The sequence below is a fragment of the Mixophyes fleayi genome, chromosome 6, assembly GCF_038048845.1.
Source record: "Mixophyes fleayi isolate aMixFle1 chromosome 6, aMixFle1.hap1, whole genome shotgun sequence".
NCBI lineage: Eukaryota > Metazoa > Chordata > Amphibia > Anura > Limnodynastidae > Mixophyes > Mixophyes fleayi.
Genome location: NC_134407.1, coordinates 226,012,616 through 226,029,427, shown reverse-complemented (window position 1 = coordinate 226,029,427; position 16,812 = coordinate 226,012,616). Strand labels below are relative to the sequence as shown.

Sequence of the window (16,812 nt, the reverse complement as noted above, 5' to 3'; positions counted from 1 at the left end):
ATGTTTCCATAAGTCTGGTAAAGGGAGTTCCATATATATAAAATCCCTTTTTTTATGTATAGCCTCAGTTCCCAAGTATTGTTGCTGGGTAACTTTTATACAGTTTTCCAGATATGCGGTATGTCTCAGGAATTACCTAGGGGGTAATAAACACGCTGTTTTATACGCTCTACATTATTTATGTGGCACAAAGTTAATATACAGTTTTATCCCGTGGTAGGCTGGTTGGTCTGTATTGCAATATGTATGTGTACATCAGGAGCTGGGGCTCATCTGATATTTACACGGTTTTGATTACAGGGTGTTGTGGTTTCTATTTCCATAATAGCACATATATATATTACCTGTTTAAAATATAGAACAGATTTATTCTGTGTCTTTTTTATTGCTGTTATATCAGCCTACAATCGGTGACTCTTCCAGGAGTAGATTACTCGCTGGTTGGCATACTCTGAAATTTATATATATTTATATATTTATGTGTATATGTGTCTTCAAAATATATTGTTAGACAATATTATTTCCTGTTACTTTGCCTACCATTTCCTTATGTTTTCTGATGGATCAACTGGGAAATAGGAGTGACATTATATATGTGTGAAATGTAATTTTTAAATGATCTTTTCCACAGCCTCGCCCGAATGCCTCGGCACAGACTGCGGGGCTAGGGTCTACAAACAGGGTGCTCCCATTTCGGTGTCGGCTGTTTTGCAGAAACAGGTCTGGTCTAAATCACTGTCGCGTCTGGTGGCCGAACACATTAAGGTGATTTTTAAGTTTGAAATGGTACCTGAGTATCCCCTTATTCATGCTTCTACACGTTTACACTGTGCTGGTTAAGCTCCCACACAGCTTATATCTGTCCGCTAACACAGAAGCGGCATTACGCTGTTCAGGTATAAAACCATCCGGACAAAGATGCTGTTGTTCACCATCTTCCACAGATGGAGAGGATTTTATCTTGGACTGTTGCCACAGTCAGAATAAGGATGTTGTTCATTCCTCACCAGAGGATGTCTATTTCCATCTTGTTTTACTATCAAGAGGAATGTTCTTGCTGATTACACTCACGAGGTGGATAATCCCAGCTTAAACTGTACACGGTTTTCGCATTTGCAAGACAACAGTCTATACTTGGTTTTCAACCTAAGCTTTAGTGACACCCTAGTTGGGAAAATGTTTTTCCTCATATCTTAGACTCGGTGTCGGTCTTTTCTCAAAGACCAGGTAGACAGTAATAGGCTGGCTATGTTTTCACCTCCCCTAACTCTCCAGAGTCAACACAAGGGAGGTCCCTGCTGGTGACAATCCTGTGGCTCCTCTGTTCTCTTGTTCTGCTGTCCCCGGCGGGAGCAGACAAAGAAGTCCTCCTACACACAGCAGGGGCTGGTAACGGGTTTTATCTAGCGGCTCTCGGACAGAAGTGCTCTAGCCTTTATTCTCATTAAGGGGTAATGGGGTGGTTTGTATTCACCCAGCAGCATCATAGCTGGTAGGCATACAGCTATTCAGCTATGATACCTATAATTAGCCACATGCTTACAGCACTACGTTCCAATATTGGAACTCTCAATTTGCACTATTACAAATGAGTATCCAAAGGCTTCTGGCGGTAGGTGTGCTTTCTTTGTTTTATGTCAGCGACACCAGGCCATGATGTTTACGTGTTCAATCCGTTGATCCTCTCTGTTGATCTGAGGTCAGAGTGCCACATTCCGAGTCAGGCTTAGCCTTACAGGGGTGGTTATAGTTTATGTACTGTGGAAATCAGGTAAACATCCATAGATTTGTGGACATTCCCCGAAGGTGGAACTTATTTATTACACCCAACGCTTAGCTTACAGCTAGACGTTTACAGCCAGAACATTATACCTGCAGTCTCTCAGCAAGAAGCAGGGCTGCATTATTGGGTTCACAGGTGATCACTTTGAGCCTACCCAGCTTTTCGCTTGTTCTACCACGCTAGAAGCGTTGGCTTATGCCTTATCTTCTAGTTCGGGGTTTTCAATAGCTTCCTACCAAAGAACACGCTCATTTCTTTTCTACACAGTTCCAAAATGCTCCTGGCAGAATTTCCTTTCGGTTACAGGAGTTTCTGTTTTGCAAAATAGGATACCAAATTTCTACTGGTATCTTTGGCTCTCCTTGTTCGTAACATCTCCCATGTCTCAACAGGGAGATTCTCATCAAGGAAGGCTGATTTCATGGCTTTGGACGTGCATAGCACCCCTTTGCCCTAATTCACCTTTCGGGTGGTGCTTAGTCACATTGTTTTTATTAGTGAGTCAGTTGTTATTCTTGTACACAGGGTCAGAAAACCTGTAGAGATTCGGTCTCAAAATGCAGTGCTGTTGCATATTTGTAGCACTTATGCAATTCCCGTATCCTAATGCAGGATAGGGGTCGACCTGTGTATGGTCGGAGGGGTGTTCCTTGTGCCATCCTATGGGCCAAGCTAGACCAACTTATTATTATTATTATTGTTATTGAGGGCCGAATGCCTTAGCAATCAATCCTTTAACAGGTAGAGTGGGTCACCTCAGGGTAATACCTTTTTTGCTCTCCTGGTTAGGTCATAGGGCTCTCTGAGAGGGAGCCCAGGTTCTTTTCACATGTTAACCTGTTTTCTCTATCGGCTCTCAATCTAATGACCCTAAGGTGGATTTGTCCATAGCCAAGTCGGGTCTCCCTATAACTTAGGGGGTGTACAGGTGATTCACAGGTCCTATTTCCTCATGGGGGTTCAAGAGTTTCTAGGAGGGGGCGCATCCCAGCTAGTCTGGTGGTCCGCCGTATGTCTCGCAAAGCAGTGTTCTACTGTTTTAGGGGACTTGTGTTGTCGTCCCTCTTTTCCCGTTTCCAGAGCGGCCTCATCTCGTAGTTCGGCTCTTTTTGTTTTCATCATCTGGTTTGACGCTGTGGTGTCGGATGGCTAACCTTTTCGGCTAGAGAATCCTTGTAGGGAGATGGTTGCTACTTTCAATTCAGCCGTAGAGATTCTTCCTCAGCTGTTTTCTTTGGGCTAGAAACTATATTCGATTGGTGTAAATTCCTAGAATTTCACACGTCCCACTCAGGATTCTTTAAAAGAGTTTTCTTTACCAGCTGGCTTCAATTGGGTCTCCGCCCTTCTTCTTTCAGCGTGCAGCTTCCGTGGCTCTCTGTCTAGCTCAGCGGAAGGTTGTTTTGCTTAAGCGGTTTCTTCATGCTCAGCCCACCTTTGGTTGGTTGTAAATTTCCAGGGAGTCTAGTTCTCGTCATCAGGGGGCTTGCGTTGGCCTCCAGTGACTCTCTGAATTAGTTAAGCTGTTGGAACATCGTATGAGTGCTTCCTGGTATATATGTTGGGCTTACGTTGTTAGCTCTCTATATGAGTGCTCCCTCAGATATCGCTGAGTTAGTTAAGCCGTTAGCTCATGGTTTGAGTGCTTCCTGGTATATATGTCGGGCTTACGTTGTTAGCTCTCTATATGAGTGCTCTCTCAGATATCGCTGAGTTAGTTAAGCCGTTTAGCACATGTAATGAGTGCTCCCTTGTTTATCTCTGATTGATTTAAGCACTGTATCGGTGCTCCCTTAGATATCGCTGAGTGGCTTAAGCTGTTGTATCAGTGTATATGGTGATCCTTTGGATATCATTGCGTGGATTGAGTTGTTAGCTCACTGGGGGACACTGCGCACCCTCCCTTGCTCTGAAAGTAGTGCTGTCTTTGGTGTTGCTTTCTAAATTGCTTCTTCTCTCTTCCTGGCTTGGTTATACAAAACTGAAGTCAGCTACAGAGGAGGGGCATAGTGGGGGAGGAGTCAGGGAAACAAACAAGTTTATAAGTGCCTAACTCCAGTCCCACCTACTATACCCCAATGTAACGCAGTGTTCTCCAGTGTAGTAAGAGAAATTGATTTTACGGTGAGTAAAAATCCTCTTATCATCATATTGGCCTGATCTAAAAATTTAGAGTTCTCCGTACAATTCCTCCTAATACGATTTAGCTGGCCCCTGGGGATATGTTGGACCCAAGGTCTATAATGGCCACCTCTAAAGTGGAGATAATTGGAACTGTCTACTGGTTTATTATAGTTACATGTGGTAATTCTCGTGGCCTGAGCCGAGAGAGTGAGATCCAAATAATTAACAGTAGATCTATTATATTCATAAGAGAATTTCAGATTACATTCATTAGTGTTCATAAAATGAACAAATTCACATGCAGGAAGTGAATCCCCATCACAAATAATAATTAAATCATCTATGTATCGGCCATATAGCACCAGGTTCGCTCCACATGGTCCATTCCCATATATAAATTTACAAATGTCGGAGCAAAAATGTCGGAGCAAACCTGGTGCCAATGGCCATACCGAGAACCTATAAATAAAAAGATGTGTCCAACATAAAATATTTATGAATCAACATAAACAAAATAGAATCCAAAATAAATTTCCACAGTCTCTCTGAGACCCCAGCATCCAGAGACAGATAATACTTTACTGCCTCTATCCTTTTTGAATGAGGGATATGTGTATTTAGGTCTTGTACATACAAAGTAAGGAAGGCGTAAGAAGAACGCCATGGAAAACCATTAATCCTAATCAAAAGATGTATAGTATCACGTACATGGGATCTCAGAGAGAACACGTACTTTTGTAAATAGTGATCAACGAAGGCAGATAAATTCAACATGAGTGACCCTATACCCGAAATAATAGGATGATCTGGTGGTTTTGACAGTGATTTATGAATCTTACGTAAGTGATAAAAAAAACAAGTGTTAATAAATAAAAATAAAAAAACATACCACGAAATCACTCCCTCGGTTAAGGCTTCATCCAACAAATTCTTAAATTGAACCCCAAATGTACCAGTCGGGTCCTTTCCCAGCGGCATATAAAAAGTGGAATCATTACGTTGGTTAAACTGTTCTGTAAAGTAGTCCTCCCTATTTTGTAGGACTACTCCCTTGCAGTGTTCCATGTAGATAGACAAGTAATGCAGAAATAGGCTGTGGCAGATGTTGCTTATTCCTGGAAGTAATCAAATGTTGTCCAATGTTTGTCCAACTGTGTTGTCTAACTGTGCATTTTCATACACTTTGTGAGAAAACTCACATACGTCTCACCCCACATACGTCACCCCATAGACTGAAGCTAATATGTAGTCAGGCTAATTTAAGAATACACTACAGCTGTGCTAATTGGTCAGATAATCAAAGGAAAAGAAAAACATTTGTCAAATAGACTAGAGGAGGCCAGATATCTGTTATGGCCACCAGTGCGGCATAAACTCATAGAACAGGTAAAAGAGGTCTTCACCTTTAGCGGCCGCCTTTCCCGTAGAAAAAGGTTATGCTCACAGGTACTCGGATGCCCCCAGATCTTATGCTCAGAGTAGTATGAGTTTATGCTAATACGGCAGCGCACAGGTACGGGAGGTAGCGCACGCTATAGTGGCAGGCCAGATGTCAGCGGACTGGACAGAGCACCAGAGAGGATGTCAGGTACAGGCAAAAGGGTCAAGGTCACAGGCACAGGTTCAGAATCCAGGGACAGGCGATAGGTCAGGGTCACTAGCACAGATTCAGTATCCAGGGACAGGCAATAGGTCAGGGTCACTAGCACAGGTTCAGAATCCAGGGACAGGCAATAGGTCAGGGTCACTAGCACAGATTCAGTATCCAGGGACAGGCAATAGATCAGGGTCACTAGCACAGATTCAGTATCCAGGGACAGGCGATAGGTCAGGGTCACTAGCACAGGTTCAGAATCCAGGGACAGGCGATAGGTTAGGGTCACTAGCACAGGTTCAGAATCCAGGGACAGGCAATAGGTCAGGGTCACTAGCACAGGTTCAGAATCCAGGGACAGGCGATAGGTCAGGGTCACTAGCACAGATTCAGTATCCAGGGACAGGCAATAGGTCAGGGTCACTAGCACAGATTCAGTATCCAGGGACAGGCGATAGGTCAGGGTCACTAGCACAGGTTCAGTTTCCAGGGACAGGCGATAGGTCAGGGTCACTAGCACAGATTCAGTATCCAGGGACAGGCAATAGGTCAGGGTCACTAGCACAGATTCAGTATCCAGGGACAGGCAATAGGTCAGGGTCACTAGCACAGGTTCAGTTTCCAGGGACAGGCGATAGGTCAGGGTCACTAGCACAGATTCAGTATCCAGGGACAGGCGATAGGTCAGGGTCACTAGCACAGGTTCAGTATCCAGGGACAGGCGATAGGTCAGGGTCACTAGCACAGGTTCAGTATCCAGGGACAGGCGATAGGTCAGGGTCACTAGCACAGGTTCAGAATCCAGGGACAGGCGATAGGTCAGGGTCACTAGCACAGGTTCAGAATCCAGGGACAGGCGATAGGTCAGGGTCACTAGCACAGGTTCAGAATCCAGGGACAGGCGATAGGTCAGGGTCACTAGCACAGGTTCAGAATCCAGGGTGTTATGTGCGTTTTGTCGCTAACCAATAACGATTGTCGAACCTCGATTTGTGTTTCCAAAGCACAAAGATTTATTCGCAATAAGTGGAATAATATGCTCAAGCGAAGTAATAGTAAATACAGCCGTTACTTATCGCAGGCGCTCTGGATCCAGTGCAGTCATTCAATCCTGAAGTCTGGGGACAAGATGTCTGCACTCTGGATCACAAGCTGCTGCTTATATACACAATCAAATACAGTAATACAATGAAGATGGTATAGCTTGCATCTATTGGTCCGGGTCTCAGGAATGTCCAAGGGGTCGTCAATCATTGGTTGGTTCATCCTAAGGAATCCAAAGGAGGGGGTCATCTCTGCAGGGGGTATGCTCTGCTCTTCCCGCCCGGATTCCTTAGTCTTAAGTAGTTCATAATTCCCTATCATTCATAACTTGCGTATGCACTCTGCGATTCCCTCGCAGAGTGAACCAAACAGTAGGATATGTAATAAGGTTCATTATGATACCACTCATGATGTTATTCCTTTAACCCGTTCCGTGTATTTCACTAATATGCATGTAACTCTGATATAACATATAAATACTACTATATTTCGACATAACTGACTATGTGTTGCAATTACCATTAATGTGTACTATTTTATAAGTATGCGTGTTTGTGCGAATGTATGGTAAAAGACCGATTACTGTTGCTGCCACGTGTAGTGGATGCGTACGCCCTTTCACGCCGTAGCGTGCCCTTGTACGTCAGCGTACCGTACGCATCTTTTCAGACAAAGACAACCAAGTTTGCTAGACTTTAATTGAAATGACTTTATCCAATTTGCTGACTTCGACAAGGGATAGGCAATAGGTCAGGGTCACTAGTACAGGTTCAGAATCCAGAGACAGGCAATAGGTCATGGTCACTAGCACAGGTTCAGAATCCAGGGACAGGCAATAGGTCATACATGGGTAATCAATCACAGGTTCCACACCAAACAATAGAACAGGAGCAGACAGCAGTATTGGAGACAGGACGCTATAACCGGCAGTGAGGCTCAGACCACACTGCCTTAAATAGTACTAAGAGCCAATCAGGACAAAGGAGGAGAGGGCTGACAATCAGCCTCAGGAGGCAGCTAATTAATTACTAGCTAGAACTAGCATAGGTAATAACATAAACCAGTAAGCATGTATAAAAATATAAATGAACCAGTTTAAATCATATGAGAGCTCCCCCTGGTGTTGGAGGATGTCCCTACACCCTCCTACATCTATGCCACAAGGATAATAACGGAGCATAGAAACTAAAGCACGCGCCCGGCTGCTAGTTCACTCCAGGATGCGGCAAACCGCCGCGGCTCGTGACAATATCATAAATTAGGCATCAATAAAAGACTCGGCCAACCTAAGCTAGAACAGATAACAAATTCCTAAAACATACTTTTTAAACACAGTTGCATGTATGAGATACACAAATTAATGTAGTTCAGAATAGCAGAGGATAGACATACCTGGAGATGAGAAGAGAAGGTTGATGGTTAGTTGCTGTGTTGTCTAACTGCATTTTCATACACTTTGTGAGAAAACTCACTTAGTGCAGAAAACACACATACATCTCACTCCACATAAGTCACCCATAGACAGGAGTGATGTTTATTTGCAGTCACACTGATTGAATATATCAATGATCAGTTCAAATGGAACAAGAAGAACCATTTTCAATACAAGACAGTGCTTTTTATACGGATTTGGACACAGCCTCAAAGGATAAGCCAGCCCCCTTGAGGTATGAGCTATTTTTAGAACAAGATGCAATTTGTTTACCCAAACATGGATTTACATGCAATGCAAAGCTAACAATATTTACTGTTATCTGTGATATTCTAAAACTTGCTGTGATTTCCTGCATCTCGTTTTTAGACACAGGAAATCTAGTATCAAGTCTTAATTAAACCTTCCTGTGCCTTCAGGTGCTGGACCCTCACACATCAAAAGGTCTAATTAACATGAGATTAACATGGGTCCTTTCTTCACACAGCTGCAGAATACACATTCCCAAAGAAAGTCATAAAACCCCAAACAAGTCATTTCCCCAGATCACGATACACAAAAAGGACTTTCTCCACAAAGGCTTATTGTATCAGATATATACTTCAGAAATCATGCATTCCTCTAGCAAAAGAAGACACAAACAAGTTTCTTCCCTGGTCTCAGAAATAAAGATATTTCCTTTACCAAAATACACACAATATCAAAAATAACTACATTTACAATTATATAAGTAAGCGCCCTGCGCTATTTCCTTTAAATAAACTTATACCATAAGTTACTTATTAGTGATCCAGTACCAGGGAGTATTTGGGATAATGAAAGGGGACAGCAACACAACACACTGGGGGGCATAGGGGGACCATCCTGTCACAGGGGAGGAGAGGAGGGAACTAACAATGTATGGGCAGCACAGTGGCCTAGTAGTTAGCACTTCTGCGTCACAGCACTAGGGTCACGAGTTTGATTCCCGACCATGGCCTTATCTGTGAGGAGTTTGTATGTTCTCCCCGTGTTTGTGTGGGTTTTCTCCAGGTGCTCCGGTTTCCTCCCACACTCCAAAAACATACTAGTAGGTTAATTGGCTGCTATCAAAATTGACCCTAGTCTCTCCCTCTCTGTCTGTGTGTCTATATTAGGGAATTTAGACTGTAAGCTCCAATGGGGCAGGGACTGATGTGAATGGGTTCTCTGTACAGCGCTGCGGAATCAGTGGCGCTATATAAATAAATGATGATGGTGATGATGATTATAAATGACACATACCACCTGCCTGTGGAGCTCACAGGACAGACTGTGAAAAGGGGCACAGCAAATTACAATAAGACCATGGCCATGTCACGATGGGGGCCTACCTAATGGTTCTGAAGCGTCCGACCCATTCATTGCACGTGCAACAGAATAGGACACAATCCCAACTTCCCAATCTGGGACCAAGGTACCTGCATTTAAAGAGCTGGTAAGGAGGCAACTGACAGTGGAATAAGAATGACATCTGACTCATGAGTGGAAGTTCAACAGAAACCAATACGATCTTGCAGTTATAACTATTCATAACACATCATCACGTGCATATAATATATATATATATTGTAAGATACCACATAGTACTGATATAAAAATATATATCATAAAAGGTATAACGTAACATAAAAAGTAATGTACACGTAGTAATATATGCTATGTACCATGAATATCATATAACACAGTGTATATATATATATATATATATATATATATATATATATATATATATATATATATATTTATACAGCTAGATATGGTAAAAAAAATATAAATGCAATGTATAATGTAAAATACAAGATAATATATATATATATATCTATATATTCCATGATATCTGCCATGTATATAGTAAAACATAACACACAATACATATACAAATGAATAACCAGCAGCTTCTCTCATCTCTCTCACAACCATTACTGAGCTAGGGAAGAAAATATATCCCCAATGGTTGGATCTCCAGCGCCCCAATCCAACATGGCTGCCGTGTCATCTCCTGGTTACTATAGTAACGCCCATGCTCAGAGTCAGAATAAGGTCCTGAAAGGTATCTAGGGAAAAACACGTTACGTTTCCGGACCTAGATTTGTCCTCAGTAGAGGAGAGTGACGGATATTTTATTGTAGAAGTTCATCCAACGCGCTATATCCGGCTCTGATTGTATTCTCTATATATATATATTTAATCCGAGTTTTTAAATAAAGGAAGAAAGAAAACTGTATTTATTTATTTAATGTATAACGTCACATTTTACCCGTTTATAAAAGCGGCGGACATTTTATTGTAGCCAAAGTAGTTTATTCAGACTAGAGTCAGCCATGTTCTAATAGTCTCCAACATCTTATTTATACGTCAAACATATTTCCGCTTCTAAGAAGTGATGCGGCAGCCTGCAGCCATCTTATACTGTGCTAGACGGAGGTAATGTAATATTATATTACTGTTATATATAGAGGGGACTGTACAGTGATATATGGGGAGTAATAACTCCCAGCACACACTGATATGGGGATTATTATTATTATATAGAGGAGAGGGGACTGTACAGTGATATATGGGAGTAATAACTCCCTGCACACACTGATATGGGGATTATTATTATTATATAGAGGAGAGGGGTCTGTACAGTGATATATGGGGAGTAATAACTCCCAGCACACACTGATATGGGGATTATTATTATTATATAGAGGAGAGGGGACTGTACAGTGATATATGGGAGTAATAACTCCCAGCACACACTGATATGGGGATTATTATTATTATATAGAGGAGAGGGGACTGTACAGTGATATATGGGGAGTAATAACTCCCAGCACACACTGATATGGGGATTATTATTATTATATAGAGGAGAGGGGACTGTACAGTGATATATGGGGAGTAATAACTCCTAGCACACACTGATATGGGGGATTATTATTATTATATAGAGGAGAGGGGACTGTACAGTGATATATGGGGAGTAATAACTCCCAGCACACACTGATATGGGGATTATTATTATTATATAGAGGAGAGGGGACTGTACAGTGATATATGGGGAGTAATAACTCCTAGCACACACTGATATGGGGATTATTATTATTATATAGAGGAGAGGGGTCTGTACAGTGATATATGGGGAGTAATAACTCCCAGCACACACTGATATGGGGGATTATTATTATTATATAGAGGAGAGGGGTCTGTACAGTGATATATGGGGAGTAATAACTCCCAGCACACACTGATATGGGGGATTATTATTATTATATAGAGGAGAGGGGACTGTACAGTGATATATGGGGAGTAATAACTCCCAGCACACACTGATATGGAGATTATTATTATTATATAGAGGAGAGGGGACTGTACAGTGATATATGGGAGTAATAACTCCCAGTACACACTGATATGGGGGATTATTATTATATAGAGGAGAGGGGACTGTACAGTGATATATGGGGAGTAATAACTCCCAGCACACACTGATATGGGGGATTATTATTATATAGAGGAGAGGGGACTGTACAGTGATATATGGGGAGTAATAACTCCCAGCACACACTGATATGGGGGATTATTATTATTATATAGAGGAGAGGGGTCTGTACAGTGATATATGGGGAGTAATAACTCCCAGCACACACTGATATGGGGATTATTATTATTATATAGAGGAGAGGGGACTGTACAGTGATATATGGGAGTAATAACTCCCAGCACACACTGATATGGGGGATTATTATTATTATATAGAGGAGAGGGGACTGTACAGTGATATATGGGAGTAATAACTCCCAGCACACACTGATATGGGGGATTATTATTATTATATAGAGGAGAGGGGACTGTACAGTGATATATGGGGAGTAATAACTCCCAGCACACACTGATATGGGGATTATTATTATTATATAGAGGAGAGGGGTCTGTACAGTGATATATGGGGAGTAATAACTCCCAGCACACACTGATATGGGGATTATTATTATTATATAGAGGAGAGGGGACTGTACAGTGATATATGGGAGTAATAACTCCCAGCACACACTGATATGGGGGATTATTATTATTATATAGAGGAGAGGGGACTGTACAGTGATATATGGGGAGTAATAACTCCCAGCACACACTGATATGGGGATTATTATTATTATATAGAGGAGAGGGGTCTGTACAGTGATATATGGGGAGTAATAACTCCCAGCACACACTGATATGGGGATTATTATTATTATATAGAGGAGAGGGGACTGTACAGTGATATATGGGAGTAATAACTCACAGCACACACTGATATGGGGATTATTATTATTATTATATAGAGGAGAGGGGTCTGTACAGTGATATATGGGGAGTAATAACTCCCAGCACACACTGATATGGGGATTATTATTATTATATAGAGGAGAGGGGTCTGTACAGTGATATATGGGAGTAATAACTCCCAGCACACACTGATATGGGGGATTATTATTATATAGAGGAGAGGGGACTGTACAGTGATATATGGGGAGTAATAACTCCCAGCACACACTGATATGGGGGAGTATTATTATTATATAGAGGAGAGGGGACTGTACAGTGATATATGGGAGTAATAACTCACAGCACACACTGATATGGGGATTATTATTATTATTATATAGAGGAGAGGGGACTGTACAGTGATATATGGGAGTAATAACTCCCAGCACACACTGATATGGGGGATTATTATTATTATATAGAGGAGAGGGGTCTGTACAGTGATATATGAGGAGTAATAACTCCCAGCACACACTGATATGGGGGATTATTATTATATAGAGGAGAGGGGACTGTACAGTGATATATGGGGAGTAATAACCCCCAGCACACACTGATATGGGGGATTATTATTATTATATAGAGGAGAGGGGACTGTACAGTGATATATAGGAGTAATAACTCCCAGCACACACTGATATGGGGGATTATTATTATTATATAGAGGAGAGGGGACTGTACAGTGATATATGTGAGTAATAACTCCCAGCACACACTGATATGGGGGATTATTATTATTATATAGAAAGGGGAGTAATATGTTCCTTTTGCTCCTATTTGACCTACGCTCTGTTGCACTCTCCGCCTTTCTTTTCCTTGGGGTATATTTACTGAAGTGCGGTTTTGAAAAAGTGGATCAGATTCTAGTTATCATTTATTTAGTACATTCTACAAAATGACTGCTAACATCTGATTGGTTGTTATAGGCAACATCTCCGCAGCTTAGTAAATATATCTCCTACTGCACTCTTCTTTCGACTCTTCTCTCCTCCCCTCCCCAACTGTACTTTCACTCATACTTCTCTTCTGTCCTGTCCTCTTCACCCTGCCCCTCTTCTTTCCCTTTCTCCCCTTCGTGAGTGAGGGTTTGGATGTTGTGTAACCAGTGTCTTGTCTATTGTCCTATGGAGTCTTAATGTGGCTTTTTATAAGAAATGTGTCCATACTTTTGATAGGAAGTGAAATAAGTGAGGTCTCGGCACACACAGTTCATTATATGGGGGAATATATTTATATGGACATGTGGCATATGGCAGGTCCCAACACACACGGTTTCATGTAGTGGATTTCTTTTTTCTTGGAGATATGGTTTTGTAAAGTGAGATCTGAAGAGGAAAAGACTGATCCCAGCACACAATATATTTATTATATGGATTTGTTTTTTATTATTTCCCATCTTCTCGTGTCTTTCCATCCTGCTCTCAGGCCTGCCCCTCTGCTCCTTCCTCTCCTTTTCTCTCTTGCACACTACACTCCTCCTAATCTATCCTGAACTCTGCTACTCACAGTTCCCTAGATAAGATGGAAGGGTAGGTTATTGGAGGTAACATTGACATGCTGTAATGTGTTAGTGGGCATCTGAGATGTTTGGGCAGGCAGCAGAAGATGTAGCGTCAAACAGATGAGTGAAGGGACACAATATCCACAGAGGGGAAAGGGACTTTTTGAGCAGAGTGGAGAAGCATGGTTGCTGTGGAGGACTAGGATGCTGAGGTTGCCTTAGCAGTGGTGGGAATGCTCAGGATGGTACAGACAGGTATTAATGAATGTGCTTGGCAACACCTAAAATAGGGGGGTTGCATACAGGAGGAAGAAGGGCCACTGCCTAGAGCTCAGGAGAAGACAGGCTATGGAGGATAGAGTAAGGGGCTCTGCAATGAGAGTAAAGCACTGTTGGCTTGTAGTAGGATGTTGAAGGAGCTTCAGGATTGAGGCATCAGTGGGAGGTCTATAAGATGTGGTTACTGGTGGAGGGTCAGGATCTGAGATTGTGGTGCATATTTGTAGATGTGCTACTTTATAATTGGTGTATGTATGCTTGTGAATAAGCTGGGAGAGGTGATGTGGTTTGTGTACAAGTGATAGAAGGTTAGTTTGTTAGGGGAGCTGCATCTATGTGTCCACAAAAGCTTATCGTCTAGTCTAACAACTAGTATTATGAGACCAGCTCTGTGTGTAGGAACTTGGTGAATTCTTGGACTGACATAGTGTTTGTGGTTGGAGACTGTCATGCATGTGTTATAAGTATATTGATAATGTGCTTACAGTAAATTAGGTTCTTCCTCTCCCTCAATCATGACAACCGTTCTAGATAATCTCTTATTTGTATAAATACTGCCTTCCTGTAATGAATACTATCCCGTTTCTCCTCTACGCTGGACATGTTTACCTCTACAAGCCTAGCCTTGTTGAAACGAGACAGGGCCTTCCGCAATCTGTTGGCACAAGTTGGAAGCACAACATTCTCTAGAATGTCATTTTATAGTACTAAGATTTCCCTTAGCTGGACCTAAAAGCGCCCAGGCGAAATCATAAAAACAGCCCAGGCCTTTATTCTTTCCCCACCAAACTTTACAGTTGGCAGCACACATTCAGGTAGGAAGCGTTCTCCTTGTATCCACCTAATCCAGATTCAGTCAGACTGGCACAAAGTGAAGTGTGATTCGTCACTTCAGAGAACAATCTTCCTCTGACCCGGAGTCCAATGGCTGCATTCTGTACACCACCCCAATCACTGATTGGTCATCTGAGGCTTCTGTGCAGCTGCTCGGCCATGGAAACCCCACCCATGAAGGCGCCGATGATCAGTTCTTGAGCTGATTGTGTTCCCAGAGGCAGTTTGGAACTTGAGAAAAAGAAAAAAATGCAATCTGGACTCCTTCCCATTACACTTTACATGGAGGTTTATTAAACAATATAGCAGATTGCTTTTCATCTTTTTCCTTTCCTCTCCCTAGAGTTATGCTGATGTGCGGGAACAGAACTACAAGACACATCAGTCCTTCATAAGGCGCTCTCAGCATATTATTATCGTAAGCATATACACAAAGACGGTGGATGGAAGATTTGGGGATATCTACATTCCCTGGGTCACTGTATGCATTCTCTGGAATAGTAAATCATATGGAGCACATGGTGTTAATTACAACCTTGTATTTATGTGAATGTGAACCCATGAAAAGGTGGACTCTGAATATTCTGTGAATTTACCTTGCATGGATACTTACTGTTTATGAGGCACTTGTATAAGAAGTCCAGTCTGTACATAGGGATAATAATGTCTGTTAATACACAGGATTACACAGTGGTGAAGAAGACATCTGGTGAGAGAGGGACACCCAGCAGCCGTCCCTGTGTGTCAGGAGGATTGAGCAGGACCCAGAGCCCCATCACGGTGCCTCCACCTCACTCACTGATACATGACAGAGACAATGACCAGAAGATCCTGGAACTCACCAACAAGATCATTCAGCTGCTGACTGGAGAGGTGACTGCTGGGAATGGGACATTATACAGTAACACCAGGGGATGTGTCTGGGTGATGACCATTGTGTGTGTCAGGGTCCTATAAGGTGGATGATGTCACTGTCTATTTCTCCATGCAGGAGGGGGAGTATTTAGAAGGACACAAGGGTCTGTACAAGGACGTGATAATGGAGAATCACCAGCCCCTCACATCACTGGGTAAGAGGTACACGGTGCTGTCTGCGTAAATAGATGATGTCATCACTGTGTATAAATACATTATTATTTGTGTACAGTGGGATATTGTATATTATAAATGCACATCAAATGAGAGTAAAATATAATATTTGTTGTTGTTATAAATAGTGTTTTACAATTTTCAGTGTTTATTTTTTGGAAGTTTTGGCATTTATTATTCCTTGTTTGTTTCCTTCCAGGCAACAAAAAAAACCTGTTTTTAGTGTTACTCTAAGTATATCATAAAGACCTGAAAAAAAATATTTTTCTGTTTTTATTTTAAACAGAAGGGTTTATGTGACTGTTTATACTAAACATGTTTTTGTTTTGTTTTTTAATACATTTTTTGTTCAATTTTGTTAATGTAATGCAATAGAAAGGGGGAACTTTTGTATTAATGAGCTTGGCTATAAGTAGCTAAAACTATAAATCGGGGTTCCCCCTCAGCAATGGCAGATATTCCACACTCTTACCTGGCAGGTCCAATCCTATCTACTGACCACCACCATCTCTGTTATAGGACTATAATAGTAGTGGTATCAGACACTAGGGGGCACTGCAGGCTGTTCTGGGAAGCCCTAGGGATTTCCCAGGGATGTCACTTAAGGCCCTGATACCACTGCTATTAGTAGTGATGATTAAACAGGAAGCTGGTGTGTGGCTCCCATATTGGAGACGCGAATCTGGTCTCTGTATAAGAGCATTAGTGGTGGGGTGGGAACTTGGTAAACTGTCATTGAAGAGTGTGGAGAGCACCATGACTGTAAATTAGAATTTGGACTTTTTCGATTGTAACCAAAAATGTTAGGTAAGCTT

General features: G+C 41.9%; 2 protein-coding genes across 25 annotated transcripts in view; one reads left to right on the top strand and one right to left on the bottom strand.

Moving 5' to 3' along the window:
• LOC142160072 (uncharacterized) overlaps positions 1-16,812 on the bottom strand; it is a 1,559,230-nt gene that overhangs the window by 701,194 nt on the left and 841,224 nt on the right. The gene's annotated exons all lie outside the window — the stretch shown is intronic.
• The window catches only part of LOC142160082 (uncharacterized), a 215,803-nt gene continuing 209,338 nt past the window's right edge, over positions 10,348-16,812 (top strand). For 2 of the 5 annotated variants that reach the window (XM_075215000.1, XM_075214999.1), the window contains exons 1-2: positions 14,655-15,781; positions 15,900-15,978. In XM_075215000.1, coding sequence (XP_075071101.1) covers positions 15,527-15,781; positions 15,900-15,978 — 334 coding nt within the window. In that variant the 5' untranslated portion in view covers positions 14,655-15,526. Of the gene's footprint in view, positions 10,423-14,654; positions 15,782-15,899; positions 15,979-16,812 lie in introns of those variants that run through there. The other 3 variants (XM_075215005.1, XM_075215004.1, XM_075215001.1) reach the window with 2 other exon arrangements.